This window comes from Myotis myotis, unplaced genomic scaffold, assembly GCF_014108235.1.
Source record: "Myotis myotis isolate mMyoMyo1 unplaced genomic scaffold, mMyoMyo1.p scaffold_m19_p_11, whole genome shotgun sequence".
Classification (NCBI taxonomy): Eukaryota; Metazoa; Chordata; class Mammalia; order Chiroptera; family Vespertilionidae; genus Myotis; species Myotis myotis.
This window is the reverse complement of record NW_023416315.1, coordinates 10,138,899-10,161,896: the sequence shown is the minus strand read 5'-3', so window position 1 is coordinate 10,161,896 and position 22,998 is coordinate 10,138,899. Positions and strand designations below refer to the sequence as shown.

At 41.6% G+C, this 22,998-nt stretch overlaps 1 protein-coding gene across 1 annotated transcript in view; it reads left to right on the top strand.

Annotated features, from left to right (window-relative positions):
* Positions 1-22,998, top strand: part of RALA (RAS like proto-oncogene A) — a 41,748-nt gene that overhangs the window by 7,778 nt on the left and 10,972 nt on the right. The window contains exons 2-3 of the mRNA XM_036327447.1: positions 11,668-11,816; positions 21,332-21,540. Of these exons, the coding sequence (XP_036183340.1) occupies positions 11,703-11,816; positions 21,332-21,540 (323 nt within the window). The 5' untranslated portion in view covers positions 11,668-11,702. The remainder of the gene's footprint in view (positions 1-11,667; positions 11,817-21,331; positions 21,541-22,998) is intronic.

Below are 22,998 nucleotides of genomic sequence, written 5' to 3'. Positions count from 1 at the left end.
CGTCACCTGAGAACTGCCACTGCCAAGTCACCACAGCTTAGCAGCTCCTGCGTTGAGTATCTGCCCCCTGGTGGTCATTGCGCATCATAATAACCGGTCAGACGGTCGCTTAGCCTTTAATATATATATATAGATTTTTAAAAAGAGCACTGATATATTGATGATATTGAGACATCTTAACCCAGAGCAAGTGATGTCTTTCATTTTCCAATGGTTTATAGCAGCGGTTCTCAACCTGTGGGTCGTGACCCCTTTGGGGGTCGAACGACACTGTCACAAGAGTCGCCTAAGACCATCAGAAAACATATTGAATGTATAATTACACATTGCTTTTGTGATTAATCACTATGCTTTCATTATGTTCAATTTGTAACAATGAAAATACATCCTGCATATCAGATTTTTACATTACGATTCATAGCAGTAGCAAAATTACAGTTATGAAGTAGCAATGAAAATAATTTTATGGTTGGGGGTCACCACAACATGAGGAACTGTATAAAAGGTTCGCAGCATCAGGAAGGTTGAGAACCCCTAGTGTATAGTTTTCTTCACATAAGTTTTTAACATTTCAGTTTATTCATAAGTATTTTATTTTTTGTTGCTATTATAGGGTTTTCTTGTCCATTCTATCTTCTAACTGGTTATTCTTCATGTATATGAATATTGCTAATTTCTGGATATTTCCTGCTGCCTTGCTGAATCCTTATTGTTTGAGTTACTTTAATCATTGCTTCTCTTAGATATACTATCCTGTCACCTGTATATAGAAATTGTATCCCTTTCTTTTCCAATGTTTATGCCTCTCATTATTTATCTTATCTAATTGCATTGATTAACATCTCCAGAACAAGGTGAAGTAGCAGTATTACAGTGTCTTTAGTAGATATGTTGAGAGCTTTATTGTATTATCTTCTCTGGATATACAAAGATGTACATTTGTATGTTAATTTAGCTATGGATATGCCTGTCAAAGACTGTAGTCCTTCGCTATCTCTAAGATGTCTTTAATGGAGATGAATGCAGTAAGAGGCAGGGCTTTCTTGGTGGGCAGCAGCACCAAGTACAATGATAAGCAGTGCTAGAAATGTTCCATGGTACCCGGTTCATACAACTAGCCCTGAGTTTTGTTCCTGCTTCTCCACACAATTCATCCAAACTTCATTGTAGTCTTCACTCAACCAGTCATGGATGTCACTGTGACTTCTAGGCTAATGCTGCTATAGGTCGATGAAAATCTAAGGATTGCCTTCTAGGTTTTCATAGTCTTAAGTGGTTTCTATGTTTTGCAGATGAATTGGGTTAATGTCATATTGATGTGGTTTTGGCTTGGGTCTATAGGTTATTTGGCAAGGCAAGTTTGTAGACTAGTTTATCCATTGGGATGGCCTAGAGTACACAGCTGTGGGACAGTTCCAGATACACTTGTAAAGCCTGGATCGTCTGACTTTGAGGCTATTCATTCTCCAGAACTCATTTATGAAGACCTAGTTCTCTGGCTGGAAGTGATGTGTTGGTGTAGAATCGGGTGTTGGCCCAGCATCCTGCACATATTCCACCCACATGCAATTATAGGCAACACCAGTGCTCAGTCTCCCAACTTTGGTGGAGTGTTTTTATTTCACTGCCATCTAATTCATCCAGAAAGTTCAAGTAGGATATTTTCTGTAGATTCTTATTCAAGTTTATTTGGGTGCATGTGTGCACTCTTAGTTCACATGCCATTATTTATCTCTGCCGTCCGAAGTATTTCCTTTCCCGGGAGTGTTGATGGTAGGATATTTGTTAATTTCTTGTCCCTTATGCTGAGATACTTCTCTCTAGAAGTTTCTACAATTCTCAGTTCATCTTTGCTGACCCAAGAGTGATGGTAGCTGGGTGTTTACTAAATAATCTCTTCTTGTCCCTAGGTTGAGGAGCTCTCACTTACTTGGTGAGTACTCTTTGTCCAGGGCTGATTGTCCATCCCTACTTTTCCTGGCACCCATGTTGCCTTTTACTCTCCAGGTCTTGCTGCCTAACTGGCATGCCATTCAGCCTTGGGTTGGAGGTTAGGGGGTGTCTCACCCTCTAGTACAGTGGTTCTCAACCTTGGCTGCACATTAGAATCACCTGGGAATCTTTTTAAAATCCTGATTTCTGGGCCTCATCATTAGTAACAAAGAAACAGAATTTCCGGAGGATGAGGCCCAGAAATCAGGATTTTAAAAAGATTCCCAGCTGATTCTAATGTGCAGCCAAGGTTGAGAACCACTGCTCTAGTATATGCTGCCATCCTGATGGCAGGGCTTGGTCAGGAGGCTAATCTTTTCCATTCCCTCTATTTGCCCCTCCCCACACTCCTTTTTAGTCTGAGGACAGTCTGTTTCCCCTCTTATTTCTGCCTGAGACATTTTGTCGGTGACAAAATCCCTGTGCCCTGAGGACTTAGGTTTCTGGGACACCAACCCTGCTCTCTTAATTTTTGGATTATTAGTAACTTTCCCAACACCCTATTAATCACCAGGGTCTTCCTATTTCATGTGACTAAACACTACAACTAAGATAATTCTCTCTGAGTCTGTTGCTTCATTTAATCTTACTTGGTGCTTGGGGTTTTGTTTGTTTGTGTGTGTGTGTGTGTGTGTTTTATATGTTTTTATTGATTTCAGAGGGAGGAAGGGAGAAGGAGAGAGATCAGAACATCAATGTTGAGAGAGAATCATTGATCAGCTGCCTCCTGCATGCCCCCCACTGGGGATTGAGCCCGCAACCTGGGCATGTGCCCTGACTGGGAACCACACCATGACCTCCTGGTTCATGGGTTGACACTCAACCACTGAGCCACACAAGCCAGGTAGTGCTTGGGGTTTTTAGTAGTTGTCTTGGTCCTTCACAATAAAATAAAACTTGCTCTAACCGGTTTGGCTCAGTGGATAGAGCATCAGCCTGCAGACTGAAGGGTCCCAGGTTCAATTCGGGTCAAGGGCATGTACCTTGGTTGCGGGCACATCCCTAGTAGGGGGTGTGTAGGAGGCAGCTGATCGATGTTTCTCTCTCATCAGTGTTTCTAACTCTTTATCCCTCTCCCTTCCTCTCTGTAAAAAATCAATAAAATATATTAAAAAAATAAAATAAAACTTGATCAGATTATAAAAACTATTCCTGTCTTTATGTTTTATTTTGTTTTGAAGATTATATGTTTGGTTACAACTGTTTGAACTTTTGTACATTCAGTGGTTATTTATATTTTTTATTCTGTGAAATGCCTTTTTATGACCTTTGCTTATTTTGGGGATGTGGGAGACTGATTTTTTAAAATAACAAGTTTACTAAGATATAATTCACATATCATAAAATTTACTCTTAAAGTATGCCATCTAGTAGATATAGTGTGCAATCATCACCACTATCAAATTCAAGAACATTTTCATTACCCCATAAAAGAAACCCCATGCTCATTAAGTCATCACTCTTGATTCCATCACCCCTATAGCCCCAAGCAACCACAGTTGACCCTTGGACAATGTCGGGGTTATGAGTGTGGACATCTGTACATTTGAAAATCTGTGTATAAGTTTTAACTCACCCCAGACTTAACTACTAAAAGCCTACTGTTGACTGGAAGCCTTATCGATAACATAAACAGTTGATTAACGTATTTTGTATGTTATATACAAATAATATATATTCTTACAATGAAGTAAGCTAGAGAAAAGAAAATGTTATTAAGAAAGTCATAAGGAGCCCTGGCCGGTTTGGCTCAGTGGATGGAGCGTCGGCCTGCGGACGCAAAGGTCCCAGGTTCGGTTCTAGTCAGGAGCGTGTGCCTTGGTTGCAGGCACATCCCCAGTGGGGAGTGTGCGGGAGGCAGCTGATCGATGTTTCTGACTCTCTGTCCTTCTCCCTTCCTCTCTGTGAAAAATCAATAAAATGTATTTTTTTAAAAAGTCATAAGGAAAAAAATGTACAGCATTGTACATATTTAGTGACAAAAACCCATGTATAGGTGGACCCGTGCATTTCAAAACTGTGTTGTTCAAGGGTCAACTGTACTTAATCTACTTCCATCTGTACAGATGGGGCCTGCGGGCTGGGGCAGCTCCTGCGTGGAGTGTCTGCCCCCTGGTGGTCAGTGCACATCATAGCAACTGGTCATTTCGTCATAACGGTCGCTTAGGCTTTTATATATATAGATTCTGTTGCTTTTGCTGCCAGAAACCAGTAGGTATATTAATTGGAATAGGTTAGAATAGTCAGGATTATATGTCCTACCAGTTGAATTTCTTTGCGAACCCATCAAGGTCCCAGAGAAAATTGGGAACAGTTACTGGTTCCTTTCTGGCTGAGACCAGCTTTTCTCTAAAGGAAGCTGTTAGAATTCTTTTGTTCTCATTTTCTCTTAAGTCAGTAGGGAGTGGTAGTGGAGGAGATATAAGGCAAAGGAAGAAGGGAAGGGCAAGTCTGGACAAGGAAGCTCAGAGAGCAAAGAATATAGTGGAGAAGTTATAGAAGAGTGAGAAGTGGAGTGTTGTAGGCATTTATCAGTTTCAGAAGAGTTCAGAGACTATCTCTAAAATTTCATTTGGCTGCCTCCAGCAGGCCCCTTACTGGGCATCGAGCCCACAACCCACGTATGTGCCCTGACTGGTGACTTCTTGGTTCATTAGTCAACCCTCAACCACTGAGCCACACCAGCTGGGCTGATTAACTTTTCTTAAAGAGGTTTTATTATTATTTCTTTTAATCCTCATTCGAGGATGTTTTCTCACTGATTTTTTAGAGAGAGTCGAAAAGAGAAGGAAAGACAGAAATATTGATGTGAGAGAAACACATCGATTGGTTGCCTCTGCACACGCCCTGATAAGGACCCGGGCCAGGGACGAGCTGGCAACTGAGGTACATGCCCTTCAGTCTGCAGGCAGATGCTCTCTCCACTTAGCCAAACCAACTAGGGCTAAAGAATTTTTTTAATTAAAAAATTTTAATGTTGACATTGCAACTTCCCCTATTTCTTCCCACCTTGCCCACCTCCACCTACGCCAGCCTCCCTTTACCTTGGTGTTTCTTCACCACACTATTGTCCTTGTCCATGGGATATGCATATATGTTCTTTAGCCAATCCCTTGAACTTCGTTATCTAGATACACACACACAAATCCAGCACTCCCCAATCTGTTCCTTGTATCCATGCTTCTGGTTCCATTTTTTTCATCAGTTTATTTTGTTCATTAGATTCCACATACTGCTGAGATCATTTGCCTTTCTCTGACTGGGTTATTTCACTTAGCATAATACAGTGGGGCCTTGATTTACGAGTGTCCTGACTAACGAGTTTTTCGAGATACGAGCCATCTCTCTGCGATTTTTTGCTTTGAGTTGCGAGCTAAAATTCGGGTTATAAGCCAGCTTCAGATACCCCACCGCTAGTTGGCGCAGCGAATGTCACAGTGAACGCCACAACATCAGCCCAGCATCACGTGTCTCACTCGTTCACTTTATGATTTGACATACGAGTAATTTGAGTTACGAGCTCCATCACGGAACGAATTAAACTCGTAAGTCAAGGCCCCACTGTACTTTCCAGGTCTATCCATGCTGTTGCAAAGGGTAAAAATTCCTTCTTTTTTACAGCTGAAATATGGGATGTACAGCACATAATTAGTAGGGAACTAGAGGCCCAGTGCATGAATTCATGCATGGGTGGGGTCCGGCCGGTCTGCCCTGATCAGGGCCGATGGGGCTGGGCCAGCCAGGGGGAAGGGCCGTGGGCAGTTGGTGGGCTTGCCCAATCCCCGATCGGGGTGGGGGGTGCCAGTCAGGCCTGGGGGTGGCCGGGGGAGGGACCCCAGGTGGTTGGCGGGGCTAGCCCTGCCCCCTGGTTGAACTCTGGTCGAACTTTCAGTCGAGGAGATAAATTGCATATTACCCTTTTATTATATAGGACTAGAGGCCCGGTGCACAAAAATTTGTGCACTCGGGGGGAGGGAGAGGTCCCTCAGCCCGGCCTGTGCCCTCTCGCAGTCTGGGACCCCTCAGGAGGTAACGACCTGCTGGCTTAGGCCTGCTCCCGGGTGGCAGAGGGCAGGCCCAATCCCTAGGTGCAGCCCCTGGTCGGGCTCAGAGCACGGCCGATTGGGGAGTTGGGGCACCGCCCACTGTCATGCACAGAGCAGGGCGGATTGGGAGGTTGCGATGCCACCCTAAGTCACACTCAGGGTAGGGCCGATTGGGGGGTTGGGGCACCGCCCCCTGTCACACTCAAGGCAGGGTCGATGGGGAGGTTGCAGCGCCACCCCCCGTCACACACAGAACAGGGCCCATCAGGGGGGTTGGGGCTCCATACCCTGTCATGCACAGAGTAGGGTCAATCAGGGGGTTGGGGAGCTCCCCCCTGTCACTCACAGAGTAGGGCCGATAGGGGAGTTGGGGCACTGCCCCCTGTCACACATAGAGCAGGGCGGATCAGGGGGTTGGGGCGCCACCCTCTATCACCCACAGAGCAGGGCCGATCAGGGGGTTGGGGCGCCACCCTCTATCACCCACAGAGCAGGGCCGATCAGGGGGTTGGGGCGCCGCCACTGTCACACTCAGGGCAGGGCCGATGGGGAGGTTATGGCTCTACCCCGTCACACACAGAGCAGGGCCCGTGGGTATGTGGGGGAGCTTGGGGCGCCACACCCTGTCACACACAGAGCCGCAGGGCGATCAGGGGGTTGGGGAGCTCCCCCCTATCAGGCACAGAGCAGGGCTGATCAGGGGGTCGGGGTGCCTTCCCCTGTCACGAACAGAGCAGGGCAGATAGGGAGGTTGTGGCCCCACCCCCTGTCACACACGGAGCCGCAGGGCGATCAGGGGGTTTGGGCGCTGCCCCCTTTCACGCTGATCCCTGTGCCGGGAGGCCTCTCGGCTCCGCTGATACCGGTGCTGGAAGGCATATTACCCTTGTACTATATAGGATAGAGGCCTGGTGCATGGGTGGGGGCCGGCTGGTTTGCCCTGAAGGGTGTCCTGGATCAGGGTGGGGGTCCCCACTGGGGTGCCTGGCCAGCCTGGATGAGGGGATGATGGCTGTTTGCAGCTGGTCACACACCCTTCAGGGTGGGGGGTCCCCACTGGGTGCCTGGCCAGTCTGGGTGAGGGGCTGAGGGCTGTTTTCAGGCTGGCGGGTGACTGAAGCTCCCAACTGCTCCTTTTTTTCTTTTATTCTGGGCCAGCTTTAGCTCTGGCTCCAGCTCTGAGGCCTCTGCTGCTGAAAGCAGGTATCTGGTTTGTTTGGGTTCTATAATTGAAACACTGTATCAACTCCAGCTCTGAGATCCCGGCTCGCTGAAAGCAGGTTTCTGGGGTTTTGTTTAGCTTCTATATTTGTTACAATGTTTCAAACTGCAAGCTCAGAGGCCGGCAGTGGCAGGCGGGGAACGTTGGTTTCCTCTGTCACTGAAGCAAGCAAGCCTCATGTTAGCTTCAAGCTGCCTGACTGCTGGCCGCCATCTTGGCTGGCAGTTAATTTGCATATCGCCCTGTTTAGCCAATGGGAAGGGTAGCGGACGTACAGCTAATACCATGTTTCTCTTTTATTAGATAGGATTATTATATAGGATAATTGCACTTTGGGAATATGTCTTTGGGACCCTCTTCCTTTTCTAAGTCACAGACTATATTTTAAATTGTTGTGAAAGGAAAAGTGTTTTAACCCAGTTGGTATAATTGCTAAATGTTTTGCTTTAAAAATGAGCACACAGCTCTGGCCCATGTATCTAAGTGGTTAGAGCATCAGCTCGAGAACCGAAGGGTCACAGGTTCGATTCTGGTCAAGGGCATGTACCTGGGTTTCAGGTTCCCCTGGTTGGGGCATGTTGGGGAGCAAACAATTGATGGGCTCTCTCACATCAATGTTTTTCTCTGTCCTTGCTCCCTCTCCCCCTTTCCATCCAGTCTCTCTAAAATCAATGGAAAAAATATCTTCCAGGAAGGATTAACAAAACAAAAAATGTACACACACACACACACACACAATTTTCGAGTATTGATATGGTAACACCCTGAGCTCATGTGATACTTAATGTTTTAAAAATAAAACCATAGTTAAGAAGCCATGAAATGATTACAGCTAGTAAGTAAGGATTATAATAGTGAGAAAGAAGTAATTTCCTGATTTATTTAGGCATACCAGCAACAGCACACTCTATAAACTTGTTCAGGCTTGGTTTACACTTATTTGAAGTGTATCCTGTTTTCACTATTTCTGAGCAGTGGTAGTCAGAATCAAATGATCATGTCCTTGGTATCCAGGAAAAAGAGGGACTCAATCCTGTTGTTTGTGGTGAACTTCAAGCCTTCAAGTGTGGATTCTTTACCGTACATTTCACAGTTTAAGCTGCTTCTGCTAAAATGATCTATATACATAAAAACCTAAGCGACCGGCCAACCAGCCGGTCGCTATGACGTGCAATGACCACCAGGGGGCAGATACTCAATGCAGGCGCTGCTGAGCTACAGCAACTGTGCAAAGTGCCCTCTCACAATCCGGGACCCCTCGAGGGATGTTGGAGAGCCAGTTTCAGCCCGATCCCCGCAGGGCAGGCCGAGGTACCCCACTGGTGCACAGATCTGTGCACCAGGCCTCTAGTTATGATGTAATGATAAGAATAAGATGAAAATTTACATCTTACAGTATGATCTCATTTATGCTTCAATTAGATTCAAAGCAATCTCAAAAAGTGTTAATGCCCCGACCAGTTTGGCTCAGTGGATAGAGCGTTGGCCTGCGGACTGAAGGGTCCCAGGTTCGATTCCAATCAGGGGCATGTGCCTTGGTTGAGGGCACATCCCCAGTTGGAGGTGTGCGGGAGGCAGCTGATCGATGTTTCTCTCTCATCAATGTTTCTAACTCTCTATCCCACTCCCTTCCTATCTGTGAAAAATCAATAAAATATATATTTTTTTAAAAAAGGTGTTAGCATATCATGTTGTTAAACTTGCTATCCAGCAAGTGTGTGGGGGTCTATTTCTTTCTTTCTTTCTTTTTTTGATAGCTCAATTTTGAAAGTTACATGTATTTTGCCCTAAGCAGTTTAGCTCAGTGGAGGGGGGGTCTATTAATACGTTTCTGTATTGGGCAAATAGTCATGTGGAAATGATATCTGGGTGCAGCCTGAATTAGTCTTGAGTGCCCTGTGTAGATAGCATGTGAGGCACAGACTCCAAGCAGATTGTCCTTGCACAGACTTGTGATTGAGTCTCTCATAGCAATGGCTACTTTTACCAGTACAGTGTAAAGCAGCAGTTGCCAACCAGGGGTCCACGGACCAATGGTGGTCCGTGAAGACCAAAAGGTTGGTGACCACTGGTCTAAAGCATGTCCCAAGTTTAAGTCAGACTTCTGACATTTGTTTATTTGTTCATTTGTTCAACACATATGAACTGAATGGCTGATTTTGCCAAGGCATGTTAGTTACAGCACGTGTGAAGTAAACCAAATAAACATGGCCCCTGTACTCCAGTTACTTCTGGTATATTGGGGAAGACCCCTATTAAACGGCTAACACACTCAATTTCAACTTGATAATGGTTGTGAAGGAAAAATATCAGATGCTATAAGGAAAGAGAGCAAAGGACAGGGGAGAACCTAATTTAGACTGAGATTTTCAGGTAAGGCTGAAATCCTAAAACTGAGAGGAGTTTGCCAGCTAGAATAAGAATGTGCCAAATGGAAGAAACTGTATAGCAAAGGCTAAGAGGTGGAGAAGAGCATATGAAGAACTGAAGGGAGACCAGTGTGTGTCTGATGCAGCTGAGCTGAGAGAAATTAGCACAATATAGGGAAGTAGGCAGGATGGTTGTGGTCCTGTGAGTGGCAACTTGGGAAAGCTGTATCTGTGGCCAAAATAAGTGAAAGAGATGCTGAGAAGGAAAGGTAAGTCCCCGGATCTCCTAATAAGATAAACTCTTCTTGCTTGGACCTCCACATAGAGTCAGTGTTTGTTGTGACCTCGTGGCCTGTTGGGGTCCAACCCCAACAGGTCCAGGGGTCCTCAAAGGTGTGGACGGAGTCGGCGAAGAAGGAATGACACGGAGACAGCGTTCAGTTGATCAGCAGCCTAGCCAGGATCTCTAGCCAAGTTCTGGTCAGGATCTCCAGCGAAGTTCTGGTTAGGATCTCCAGCCAGGTTCTCTGTCCATGTTCTCTTGCTAGGTTCTCCAGCCAGGTTCTCCAGGTTCTCCAGCCAGGTTCTCCAGGTTCTCCAGGCAGGTTCTGTAGCCATGTTCCCTCGCTAAGTTCTCCAGCCAGGTTCTGTCCAGGTTCTCCAGCCAGGCTCAGTCACCAGGTTCTAGTCAGGTTCTCTTGCCATGTTCTATCCAGGTTCTGTAGCCAGGTTCTGTCTCTAGGTTCTTCAGCCAGTTCTCTCGCTGGGTTCTGTCTCTAGGTTCTGTGGCCAGTTTCTGTCCAGGATCTTTTGCCATGTTCTCTCGCTAGGTTCTGTCTCTAGGTTCCGTCTCCAGTTTCTGTCCAGGATCTTTTGCCATGTTCTCTCCAGCGAAGTTCTTCTGTCTCTAGGTTCTGTGTAGGTTCTGTGTCTAGGTTCTGAGTCCTGTTGTCTTGTTACATCTGTATTTATACCAGTTGATTCCAATCCTATCAATCTCTATTCCAAAGGTTAGGGCGTTTCTTATCTCCATTCCAGGGAGTAAAGATTATGTAGCTTAAGCATGATTGTTCGTAGTTAAAGTGATTAACTACCCGCCTGGTACTTAGTTAAGGGGCTTTATACCCTCCCTAACTTGGGGAAAATCCCTACCTGGGGAAACAACCTTTCTCAGAGAGGTGACCTTGGTTAAAACATATAGTGCCAAGAAGGTGAGCAAACATATTAATAACAGTATGCCATATATGCCAGGTCCCTTGAAACAGCAAGCATGGACCGGCTCCCGGCAGTGGCCTCCTTTTCTAAGACCTGGTACCATAGTCAAAGGTAACTCGGTGCCATTAATTTACCTCACCAGTACAGCTTCTGAAGGAACCTGGCCTTTCCACGCTGAGCACATGCATGCAGTAAACAAATGATGCTTGTTCCACAGAAGGGCACAAGATCCAGGACTTGAAACATTTGTGTATTAGCCATCCACCCAACATTCCAGTGCTAGGATACTTTGGAGTTGGGGTAGATGGTGTTGGATTCTATTCATAATTCTACCACCAAATTGCTGGGATGTGGTTTCTTCTTTTCTAAACTTAAATAAGCCTTCCAGTTGGCATTCTTCTTTTGTTGTCCAGTTTCTTACTGGAACTAGAAAAATATCTCTTCAATTATTGCCAATAGAGGTTAATATGAAAACAAAGTGATCATTTAACCGATTTTCATAATCTATGCGATTATGGTCTCATACAACTCTATTATCGTCAACGTGTGGTTGCACTGGGATGTTTTCACTTTTGGTCACAGCTCATTACTGAAAACTATTATAAGAGAAATGACCTTGAGTTATATACTTGTTTTATTGGCAAGGTGTTGTTCTCTGATAAGTGGTTTTTCCCTTAAATGAGCACATTTCATTTGCCATCTGTTTAAAATCACTGCAGGATGAAAACTAGTATCTTGAAGCATAAGGACATCATACCTCTTTCCTTTACTGGATTCTGAAGAAGCATATACTGAACATTACTTATTCTCTCATTCTTTTTAGATTCTCCTTACTCCTTTGGTGAAAACTGATATAAGATGGCCACAAATAAGCCCAAGGGTCAGAATTCTTTGGCCTTACACAAAGTCATCATGGTGGGCAGTGGTGGTGTTGGCAAGTCCGCTCTGACTCTGCAGTTCATGTATGATGAGGTAAGTGCTAATTTTATAATGGATATCAAAGTTTGGGCTTTCAGAGAGTGTTTCTCTAGCTTAGTTTGGTGCTGTTTTGGATTAATTCCTTGAATCTTTGAACACTATTAATCTTTTTTTTTTCCTTTTTAAATTCAGAACCAACATTTATATACAGATTTATATACCAAGTCAAGAACGCAAAAGTTCATAAAAACCTTATCCTTTAAAAAAACAAAACAGATCTAGAAGCAGTACCTATTCTTAAGCAATCTAACTTGGGCCTTTATTTTTAGTGTTTTAATGGCAATTCTCACCTTGAATTAATAGAACTGGTGAATATAGTACCTAATTGAGACTTGAGGTCTCAATACATAAGGTGTCCTATAATAACTTCAGTTAAAAGGTTCTTTATTGTGTATTTGGCATGGTACTACATTCACCATTAAACAGGTAAAGGCTGTATGCCTAAAATGTAATTGCTAGACAGGTTATCAGATTTGTGTGCATATAATATATCAGACTTTATCGATCCAGATTCTTTCCCTGGAAGACTATTATCAAGTCTAAATAAGTTAAGAGTTGGTCACCTAATTTAAGCATTTATCCTCAACTCTTCTAATAGAAGCAGGGTTTTGTGGTTACTCTTTCTTACCTAATGCTCATAAAAGTCCTGCATGGTAGGTAGTAGTATTCCCATTTTACAGATGAGAAAACAAACCCTCAGAGAGGTTATTCAACCTGCTTAAATTGGTCTCTTGAAAAAAATCTTGCAGATTTCTACCACCCCATGTCTTCTTCTATTGCATCCTTCTATACCATATTTTTCATACACACAAAAATCTTAAATCTATCAGTTGTCTCACTTGTCAGTGACTATAATAAAAAATTTGAACAGAGGGAAAATTGAAATAGTACTTTAAATGAAATTACTAGCGTACCTGTTCAATTCTGTTGTCCATACTATTCATTTTAACAGCTACTCTTCTTTTTTTAATTTATTTTTTATTGATTTCATAGAGGAAGGGCGAGGGAGAGATAGAAACATCAATGATGAGAGAGCATCATTGATCAGCCGCCTCCTGCATGCCCTCCACTGGGGATCGAGCCCGCAATCCAGGCATGTGCCCTTGATCAGAATCAAACCCAGGACCCTTCAGCCCGCAGGCCGATGCTCTACCCACTGAGCCAAATCGGCTAGGGCTCTTCTTTTTTAAAAAAATCAAAGTGTACAAACTACACTTTGTCAAGTGGTAAGAATAATGGTTTCCTTTTTCAAAAATTATGACTTATACAACATTCGTCCACAAAGTACTTGCTCTAGCATCCTAATTAATATTTCCTTTTTCTTTTTTAAAATCATTGTCATCTTTTAAAAATTTTTATAATTCATTTTTCAATTATAGCTGACATACAATATTATATTACTTTCACATGTACACCATAGTGAGTAGACATTTAAATAATATATGATCACCCTGATAAATCTAGTAGCCATCTAGTACACCATACATAGTTATTAAAATATTCCCTATTCCCTATGCTGTACTTTACATCCCCATAACTATTTTTATAACTGGCAATTTGTACTTATTAATTCCTTTCACATTTTTCACCCATTCCACAAACCCCTCTCTGATATAGAGACCATCAATTTGTTCTTTATATCTAAAGTTTGTGTCTGTGTTATTCATTTATTTTATTTTTTAGGTTTCACATATAAGTGAAACCATATAGTATTTGTCTTTCTCTGTCTGACTTCACTTAGAATATTAATCTGAGTGAAGGGTGTTATGTTGTTGCAAATGGCAATTTTTCATTCTCTTTTACAGCTGAGTAATATTCCACTGTATATATGTACCACGTCTTCTTTTATCTATTCATCTATCAGTAGACACTTCGGTTGCGTCCATATCTTGGATATTGTAAATAATGCTGCAGTGAACATTGGGGTACATAGGTCTATTCAAATTAGTGGTTTGGATTTCTTCAGATAAATACCCAGAAATGGAATTGCTGAGATGTGTGGTAGTTCTATTTTTAGTTTCTTGAGGAGCCACCTCCATACTGTTTTCCACAGTGGCTGTACCAATTTCGAGTCCTATAACACCAGTGCATGAAGTTCCCTTTTCTACACAACATGTTGTTTGTTGATTTATAGATGATAGGCATTCTGACAGGTGTGAGGTTGTATTTCCTTCTGGCTTTAATTTGCATTTCTCTGATGATTAGTGACATTGAGCATTTTTTCTTATGTGTATTGGCCATCTGTATGACCTCTTTGAAGAAATGTCTGTTCAGGTCCTCTGCCCATTTTGTAATTGGATTGTTTGTTGTTGTTTTTGGTGACAAGTTGTATGAGTTTTTTATGAATTTTGCATATTAACCTCTTATTGAATGCATCACTGGTCAATATCTTCTCCCATTCAGTAAGTTTTCGTTTTGTTGATGATTTTAGTTTGATACAGTCCCATTTTGTAATTGGATTGTTTGTTGTTGTTTTTGGTGACAAGTTGTATGAGTTTTTTATGAATTTTGCATATTAACCTCTTATTGAATGCATCACTGGTCAATATCTTCTCCCATTCAGTAAGTTTTCGTTTTGTTGATGATTTTAGTTTGATACAGTCCAATTTTTTATTTTGTTTCTCTTGCTTGAGGAGTCATAGCTCCCCAGAATATTGCTAGGGCCGATGTCAAAGAGTTTAATGCCTATTATTTTCCTTCTAAGAATGTCATGATTTCAGGTTTTATATTTAAGTGTTTAACCCATTGTGAGTTTACTTTTGTTTATGGTTTAAGAAAGTGGTCTAGTTGCTGTTTTTTTCCATGTGTTTGTCATTTTCCCAACACCAATTATTGAATGCACTATCTTTACTCCATTATATATCCTTGCTTCCTTTCTCATATATTAGTTGACCGTAGAAGCATGGCTGGGCTCTCTGTACTGTTACATTAATCTTTATGTCTGTTTTTATGCCAGTACCATGTTTTGATTACAAAAGCCTTGTAGTATAGTTTGATAACAAGTGGCATGCTACCTCAGACTTTGTTCTTCTTTCTCCATATTGCTTTGGCTATAGAGTTTATTGTAAATCCACATAAATTTTAGGATTCTTAGGTCTAATTCTGTGAAAAATGCCATTGGTATTTTGATAGGGATTGCATAGACTCTGTCGATTGCTTTGGATAGTATGATATTTTTAACAGTATTAACTCTTCCGATCCATGGGCACAGAATATCCTTCCATTTGTTTGTATCTTCTTTTATTCCTTCAGTGTCTTCCAGTTTTCCAAGTACAGGTCTTTTACCTCCTTGGTTAAATTTATTTCTAGATATTTTATTCTTTTCAATGCAGTTGTAGATGGCATTGTTTTCTTAATTTCTTTGACAGTTCATTGTTGGTGTATAAACATGCAACCAGTTTCTGAATATTAATTTTGTGTCCTGCTACTTTATGGAATTCATGCGGATGCTTTTTTCCCCCTTATTGGATTGCTATGGTGAAAGTTATGGTAACTGTGGGTTTGTCATATATGATCTTTATTATTTTAAGGTTTGTTCCCCCATCCTCCTCACTTCATGAGAGTTTTTACCATGAATGAATTTTGGATTCTGTCAATGCTTTTGCACCTATTGAAGTGATCATATTATTTTTACCTTCCTTTTTGTCTGTTTTAATCCTCACCCGAGGTTTTTTTTCCATTATTTTTAGAGAGAGTGGAAGGGAGGGAAAGAGACACAGAGAGAACATTGATGTGAGAGAGACACATCAATTGGTTGCCTCTTGCATACACCCTGACCAAGGCCGGGGATGGAGCCTGCAACCAAGGTACATACCCTTGATGGAATTGAATCCAGGTCTCTTCAGTCCGCAGGCCAACACTGTATCCACTGAGCCAAACCAGACAGGTCTTTCATTTTATTCATGTGGTGTTATCTATCATGTTAATTGATTTGTTCACATTGAACCAACCTTGAATCCTGAGAATATATTCCACTTGATCACAGTGTATGATCTTTTTAATGTATTGCTGAATTCAACTTGCTAATATATTGTTGAGGATTTTCCTCTATGTTCATCAGGGATATTGGCTAGAATTTTCTTTGTCTGATTTTTTCAGAGTATACTGGCCTGGTAAAATGAGTTTGGGAGTCTTTCCTCATCTTTAGTTTTTTTTTTGAATAGGTTAAGAAAGATAGATGTTAATTCTTTGAATGTTTGGTAAAAGTCCATCTGTTCCAGGACTTTTGTTTGTTGGGTATATTTTGAGTACTGATTTGATTTCATCAGACTTTTTGGTTCTTCCTGATTCAATCTTGGAGGATTGTATGTTTCTAGGAATTTTTTACTTCTTCCAGGTTGCCCAATTTGTTGGCATACAAATGTTCATAGTATTTTCTTACAATTCTTTATATTTCTGTAGCATCAGTTGTCAGTTTTATTTCTGATTTTAATAATTTTAGTCTTCTCGGGTTTTTCGTGATGAGTCTGGCTAAAGGCTTATCAGTTTTGTTTATGTTTTCGGGGAACCAGTTATTGCTTTCATTAATCTTTTAAAATTTTTTTCTGCTTTGATCTTATTATCTTCTTCATTATAATCACTTTTGGCTTTATTTTTCTATTTTCTTTAGGTATGAAGTGAGATTTTTCTTGCTTCTTGACATAGGGCTGTATTGCTGTAATTTTCTCTCTACAACTGCTTTATCTTGTCCCATAGATTTTGGGTTGACTTGATGTATCTTTTGATACCTTTCTTGATCTCGTTAACCCATTCATTGTTTACTAGCACATTATTTAGCCTCCACATGTTTGTGTGTTTTTTCAGTTTTCTTTTTGTAGTTCATTTCTAATTTCACACCATTATGGTCAGAGAAGATGTTTCATATGATTTAAGTCTTCTTAAATTTATTGAGACTTGTTTTGTGGTCTGACATGTGGTCTGTTCTGGAAAATATTCTGTGTGCACTTGAATGTATATTCTGCTTTGGGGTGAGATGCTCTAAAAATATCAACTAAATTTATATGGTCTAATGCATCATTTAAGGCCACTGTTTCCTTGCTGATTTTCTGTGTGGATGTTCAACCCATTGTTGTCAATGGAGTGTTAAAGTCCCCTACTGTTACTGTCTTACTGTTGAGCTCTCTCTTTATGGCTGTCAATATTTGCTTTCGGTATTTACATGCTGCTACATTTGGTGAATAGATGTTTACAAGTGTTCTGTCCTTTTTAAGTATTGTTCCCTTTATGGTTATAAAGTGCTCTTTATTTTGGTATAGCCTTTGTTTTAAAGTATATTTTGTCTGCTATAAGTATTGTGATTCCAGCTTTCCTTTTTGCTCTCACTTGTCTGAAATATCTTTTTCCATCCTTTTCAAGGTGTATCTAATCTGAAATGGGTCTCTTGTAGGCATCATATATTGGGTCTTGTTTTCTTATCAAGCCAGCTACCCTATGTCGTTTGACTAGAGCACTAATTAATTTATACTTAAAGTAGTTATTGATAGTTATGCAGTCATTGCTGTTTTATTATATCTTTGATCTTCCTCCTCCTCCTCCTCCTTCTTCTTCTTTTTCCTCCTCCTCCTCCTCCTCCTCTCCCCCCCCCCCCCCTTAACATTTCTTAAAATACTGGCATGGTGGTGATAAACACTTTTAGCTTTTTCTTATCTAGGTAGCTCTTTATGTCTGTCTGCTTTGATTCTTGTGGGGTAGAGTAATCTTGGTTGTAGGTCCTTGCTTTTTATCACTGAATATTTTGTGCCATTCCCTTCTGGCCTACAAAGTTTCTGTTGAGAAACCAATTGACAGTCTTTTGGGAACTGCCTTGTAGGTAATCGCCTTTCTCTTGTTGCTTTGAAGATTCTCCCTTTGTCTTTAACCTTTTGCATTTTAATTATGATGTGTCTTGGTGTGGGCCTTTTTGGATTCATCTTGTTTGGGACTCTGCACTTCCTGGACTTGTATGTCTATTTCCTTCACCAAGTTAGGGAACTTTTCATTCATTATTTCTTTGAATAGGTTTCTAATTCCTTGCTCTCTCTCTTCTTATTCTGGTACCCCTGTGATGTGAATGTTGTTATGCTTGATGTTGTCCCAGGAGTCCTTTAAACTAGTCTCATATTTTTCTTTTTTCTTTGTTGCTGTTTTGATTGGATGTTTTCTTCTACCTTGTCTTCCACATCGCTGATTCTGTCCTCTGCTTCATCTAATCTGCTGTTGATTCCCTCTAACACATTCTTCATTTCAGTTATTGTATTCTTCATTTCTGACTGGTTCTTTTTTATGGTTTCTATCACTTTGTGTAAGTTCTCACTGAATTCATCTATTCTTCCCCTAGGTTTTTGAGCATTCTTATAACTATGTTTTGAACTCTGTATGAGATAGATTGCTTGTCTCCATTTTACTTAGTTTTCTGGCATTTTGTTCTATCCTTTCTTTTGGGGAAGAGTTTCTTTGTCTCTTCACTCTGGTTGTGTGTGTATGTTTGTGTCTGTTTTTAAGTGGATCTTGCTATGTCTCCTGGTCTTGATAGTGTGATCTTTTATGTAGAAGGTGTCCTATGGGGCCCAGTAATGTAGTCTTCCTGGTCACCTGTGCTTGGTGCCCCAGGAATGTCTTCTGTGTGGGTTGTGTGTGCCCACCAGTTGTAGTTGGGGTTCAGTTGCTGTTGGCATGTGAGTGAGTGGGGTTGACCTCGGGCTGACTGCCTATGCGGGTGACTGTGACAGTAGCAGGCATGCTGTTGTGTCTTGACTGACCCATTGAAGCAAGAGTTGCTTTAGTGGGGCACTGGTGCCCACTGAGTCTGGCCTTTAGGTTTGTCATTTGTGGAGCTACTAGAGAGATGCTGTGGTGTGTTCTGATACTGGTCACTGGGCATGTTGGGTCTGGAGCCTCCTGGAAAGGGCTCCAGTGCAGGTCAAGGTCAGCTGCCTTTTGTTTCATGCTTGGAGTCTCCAAGTAGAAGCTTCAAAGTGATGTATAGTTGGTTGCCACTGGCACTGGATTTGGAGATGCTTGGGAGAGGCTACACTGTCTGCTGAGGCTGGGCGCTACTCGTTCCTGTCATGGGACCCTGTGATGGGCACCATAGTGCAAATTGAGACCAGACACCACCTTGCCAGGTTTGTGGCTGCTTAGTTAAAGCTGTGTTCCAGGCCAACACTGGCTACTGCTTATGCCAGGCTTGGGGTCTGCTGATGGGAGTTAACAGTATAAGTTGAGACCCGTCACCCTTTTGTTGGGCTTGGGGCTGCTTATTAAGAGCTATAAGGTACACCAAGGTCAACTGCTGCTTTTGGGGGTTCGGGGATCTTTCAGACATTTTGAGAAAGTTCACAGCAGTAGCCAAGGCAGGGTACTTTTCTGTAGGAGCTGCTGGAAGAGGCTTGGGCTGGGCAAGTGAGTTGGATGGGACAGGGTCTTGGAATCATCAGGGTGGGGTGCATGGTGTTCGCCAGGTTAAAGGAGAGCACGAGCACAGATTTGGCTCCCCCTTGTGCCTGGCTGGCTAGGTTGAGGGGGGAGTTCAACAAAGGAATGGTGGCACCTGCCAGCTCTTCTGTCCACAGAGAGAACTGCCCTGATCTCCCCCCCTCCAGCCCCCTTCCTGAAGTCAGTCAGTTTAGTTCCTCCCCAGATGTTGCCAGTGGTTTTCAAGCTGCTGCCCTTGCATGGGAACTTAGAGCTACTGAGTTTGTAAGTGAGTGAGTCTGTTGCTGGCCTCCCAGGAAGTTCACATCAGTTCCAGCAGTCCCGTCTTTCTCAAATGCACAGCCCGATGTGCAGACTCCTCTTTCAGACCTCGGTCTGCAAAGCCTGGTATAAGGCTGGATCCACTTCCTCCTCAGGGGACCTCCACAGCCAAGATACCCCTCCTGATACTTAATGTGGGGCCTGCCCGTTTCACGTCTTCACCCATCCTACCAGTCTGGATATGGATTCTTTATACCCTTAGTTTTAGGACTTGTGTGCAGCTAGTCTTCAGGTGGTCTCAGTAATGGTTGGTCTATAATTTAGTTGTAATTTTGTGGGGTCATGGGAGGAGGAGAGCACAGAGTTTACCGACTCTGCCATTCTGACCGAAACCTAGCTACTCTTTCAACCTAATCCTAAATCCGTCTCCTTGACAATAAGGAGGTCAAAAGTAAGAATATTCACAATCCTGACCTTTGATGAATGGTTAAGCCTTCATTTAATATTCATAAATATAAATATTCATTTGATGTTCATAAATATTTGTAAAACATTAGCATGTAAATATGATAGAATGTTCTATAGCTTTTATAGTTATAAACACACTCTGTTCATTTTCTAAAAAATAATTTTTTATTGGTTGTCTAAAATGTACCAGGCACTATTTTAGGCTTTGGAGATATAGTGATAAGTCCCAGTAGTCAGCACCTGCTCCTAGAGGTTAAATTCTAGCAGGAGGATATAGACATTGAGTAAATTAATAAGAGAGTATTAAAGAATGAAATACTTATAGGAACTAATAAAAACCCCACAAAAGTGTGTTCATATATAGACTCACACTAACAATAATGCACTGATGAAAATATCAAGGTGAGATTCATGAGGTTGAAAATAGAAGTGGGCATGTAAAGTTGTTTAATTTACTATTTAAAAATATCAGCCCTAGCTGGGTTGGCTCAGTGGGTAGAGCATCAGCTTGTGGACCAAAGGGTCCTGGGTTTGATTCCAGCAAGGGCACGTACCTTGGTTGCAGGCTCCTCCCCGGTCCAGGCCCTGGTCGGGGTGCATGCAGGAGGCAACCCGTCTGTGTGTTTCTCTCACATCAATACTTCGGACAGAGGTCTTTCCCCCTCATCCATTCTCTAAAAAATCAGGAAAAATATCCTTGGATGAGGATTAAATATATATGTCAAAAGTTTAAGAAGAAATCTCAAAATTCAAGATTTGACATTCTGCAGAGAAGTATAAGCCAGTTTGACTTGATTCATTTTGGAGAAAGAAAAGATTTAATGGTACTTTCAGTGTTGACCTAAATATAGACTTACTTTCAAGTTATTTCCTTATTTCCACAATTCTGGCATGAAAATTTATATTTAGAGTCACATAGAAAGGGATTCTTACGCATTTAATAAAACACTGGCATGCGTCGTTTTATAGCACCACACTTTACTGTGCTTCGCAGGTTTTATGTTTCCCAAATTGTAGGCAAGACCCTTTCCACCAACAGAAAGATTACAACTTGCTTTATTGTGGTTGTCTAGAACCAAACCTGCAATATCTAAGGTATGCCTATACTTATGTAATAGTGTTTGCAGGTAGTGTTTTAAGGAAGAAAAAAGGCACACATTTCAAGCTGTAAACAGCCTCACTTTTTACAAATGAGGAAGCTGCCAAATTGTCTAAAATGAAAACTTAAATTAACACCATCTTTATCATTGGGGAAAATTGAATGAGGGTACAGGACCTCTCTACTATTTTGGAAACTTCATGTGAATTTATATTTCAAAATAAGAAGTTTTGAAAAGTAAAGCTAATTTTTTTTTCATCTTTTTTAGTTTGTGGAGGACTATGAGCCTACCAAAGCAGACAGCTATCGGAAAAAGGTAGTGCTGGATGGGGAGGAAGTGCAGATCGATATCTTGGATACAGCTGGGCAGGAGGACTACGCTGCCATTAGAGACAACTACTTCCGGAGCGGGGAAGGTTTCCTCTGTGTGTTCTCTATTACAGAAATGGAATCCTTTGCAGCCACAGCTGACTTCAGGTATGTCAGCGAGTAATGTTGATGCTCTTATTGCATAACAGTTTCTTCCCCAGAAACATGTGGACAACTAGAGGTTCTTACTTGGTAGGCTTTCACTCTGTCTAATTTTGTTTATTCCTTCTTTGATATGTGGCTCTGTCCACTATGTACTTACACGCAGATGCTATTCCAGTTCCAGCTGTATTGGAGCTTGAGTTTGTGACAGCCTCGCTACCCAACATTACAGTAGTCTCTTCATGCATCATAGTAGTATTTCTCTTTGAAATAGAGTATTACTGCTGCCATAATAGTTGACATTTGGATCACATAATGGAGCTCTGACCCACATTTTAAATCTTTCTTCGCTAGTCACTGTTTTCTCAGCACCTGTGTAGTGCTCAGCAGGCATATTGCCATCCTCCTCACAATATAGATGTCCTGATAGCATGAAATGAGGTTTTTAATAGAAATAATAATACTGTAGATTGGCACACTAGGTTATTTTGTATAATATCTTTTCTATCTTATTTACCATTTGCTTAATCAAAATCTGACATCCATTTGGTTTGATGGAGAGAGGAATATGGGAGAGAGGGGTTCTCTTTATACCCAAGAGAAATGTAACATAAATAAGCTCCTGAGTAGTCTCATAAATACTACATGCATAATCAAAAGTATTCTTTAATTACATGTTTTTATTTCTGTGTTAAGTACCTGCTTTGGTATGGGGGACACAAAAGAAGCATGTCTTGTTTTCAAGATTCATACAGCTTAGTTGAGTAAGGCATGAAACCAAAAGCAGGTTAGTCACAAGTAGGAGACATGAACAGTGATCATTACAGAGGACCCAGGAGAGGCCTTCATGAAATAGATGAGCCTGAAGAACAAGAAGGACTTCTACAGTTGAGGAAAGAAATTATTTCAGGTGGCTGAGTAAAGAACTGAATCTAGGCGTATACAAAGTATTCCTTTTTATGTACACTTAAAAGTCTCAAGAACTTAAAGGATTCTAGAAGAACATTCTTTACAAAAGCATATCATTGAGAACCTTTTAAAATAATGGATTTATTTACAAAATTAAGTTTGTTGATTTCTATAAGGAAGCAGTTTTGTATGTGGTAAAGTGCAAAGGGTGGCAGATTGTGGTAGCTTGTAACACTGGGAGACAGGTTGAAAGTTACATAAATGTCAGTGCTTATTCATTCAGCAAATATTTGAGTGCTTATTGTGTCATAGCAAGTTCTATTGTAGGTAATGGAATAAATTTTATCACCATAGTCACCAAAGCCAAAGTGGTATTTCAAGGAAATAAGGTATTTTTGTGCCAAGAGAAAGACTCTTGGGCTATTGCTATTACAGTGAATCATCCATTACTCCTCTGTTATACCTGCAGTATGTTGCCCTTCTCATAAACAACAATGTCCTAATGACTGACCAGCGATTATCGGAAGGGGATTGGGGACTGTCAGTCCACATGGT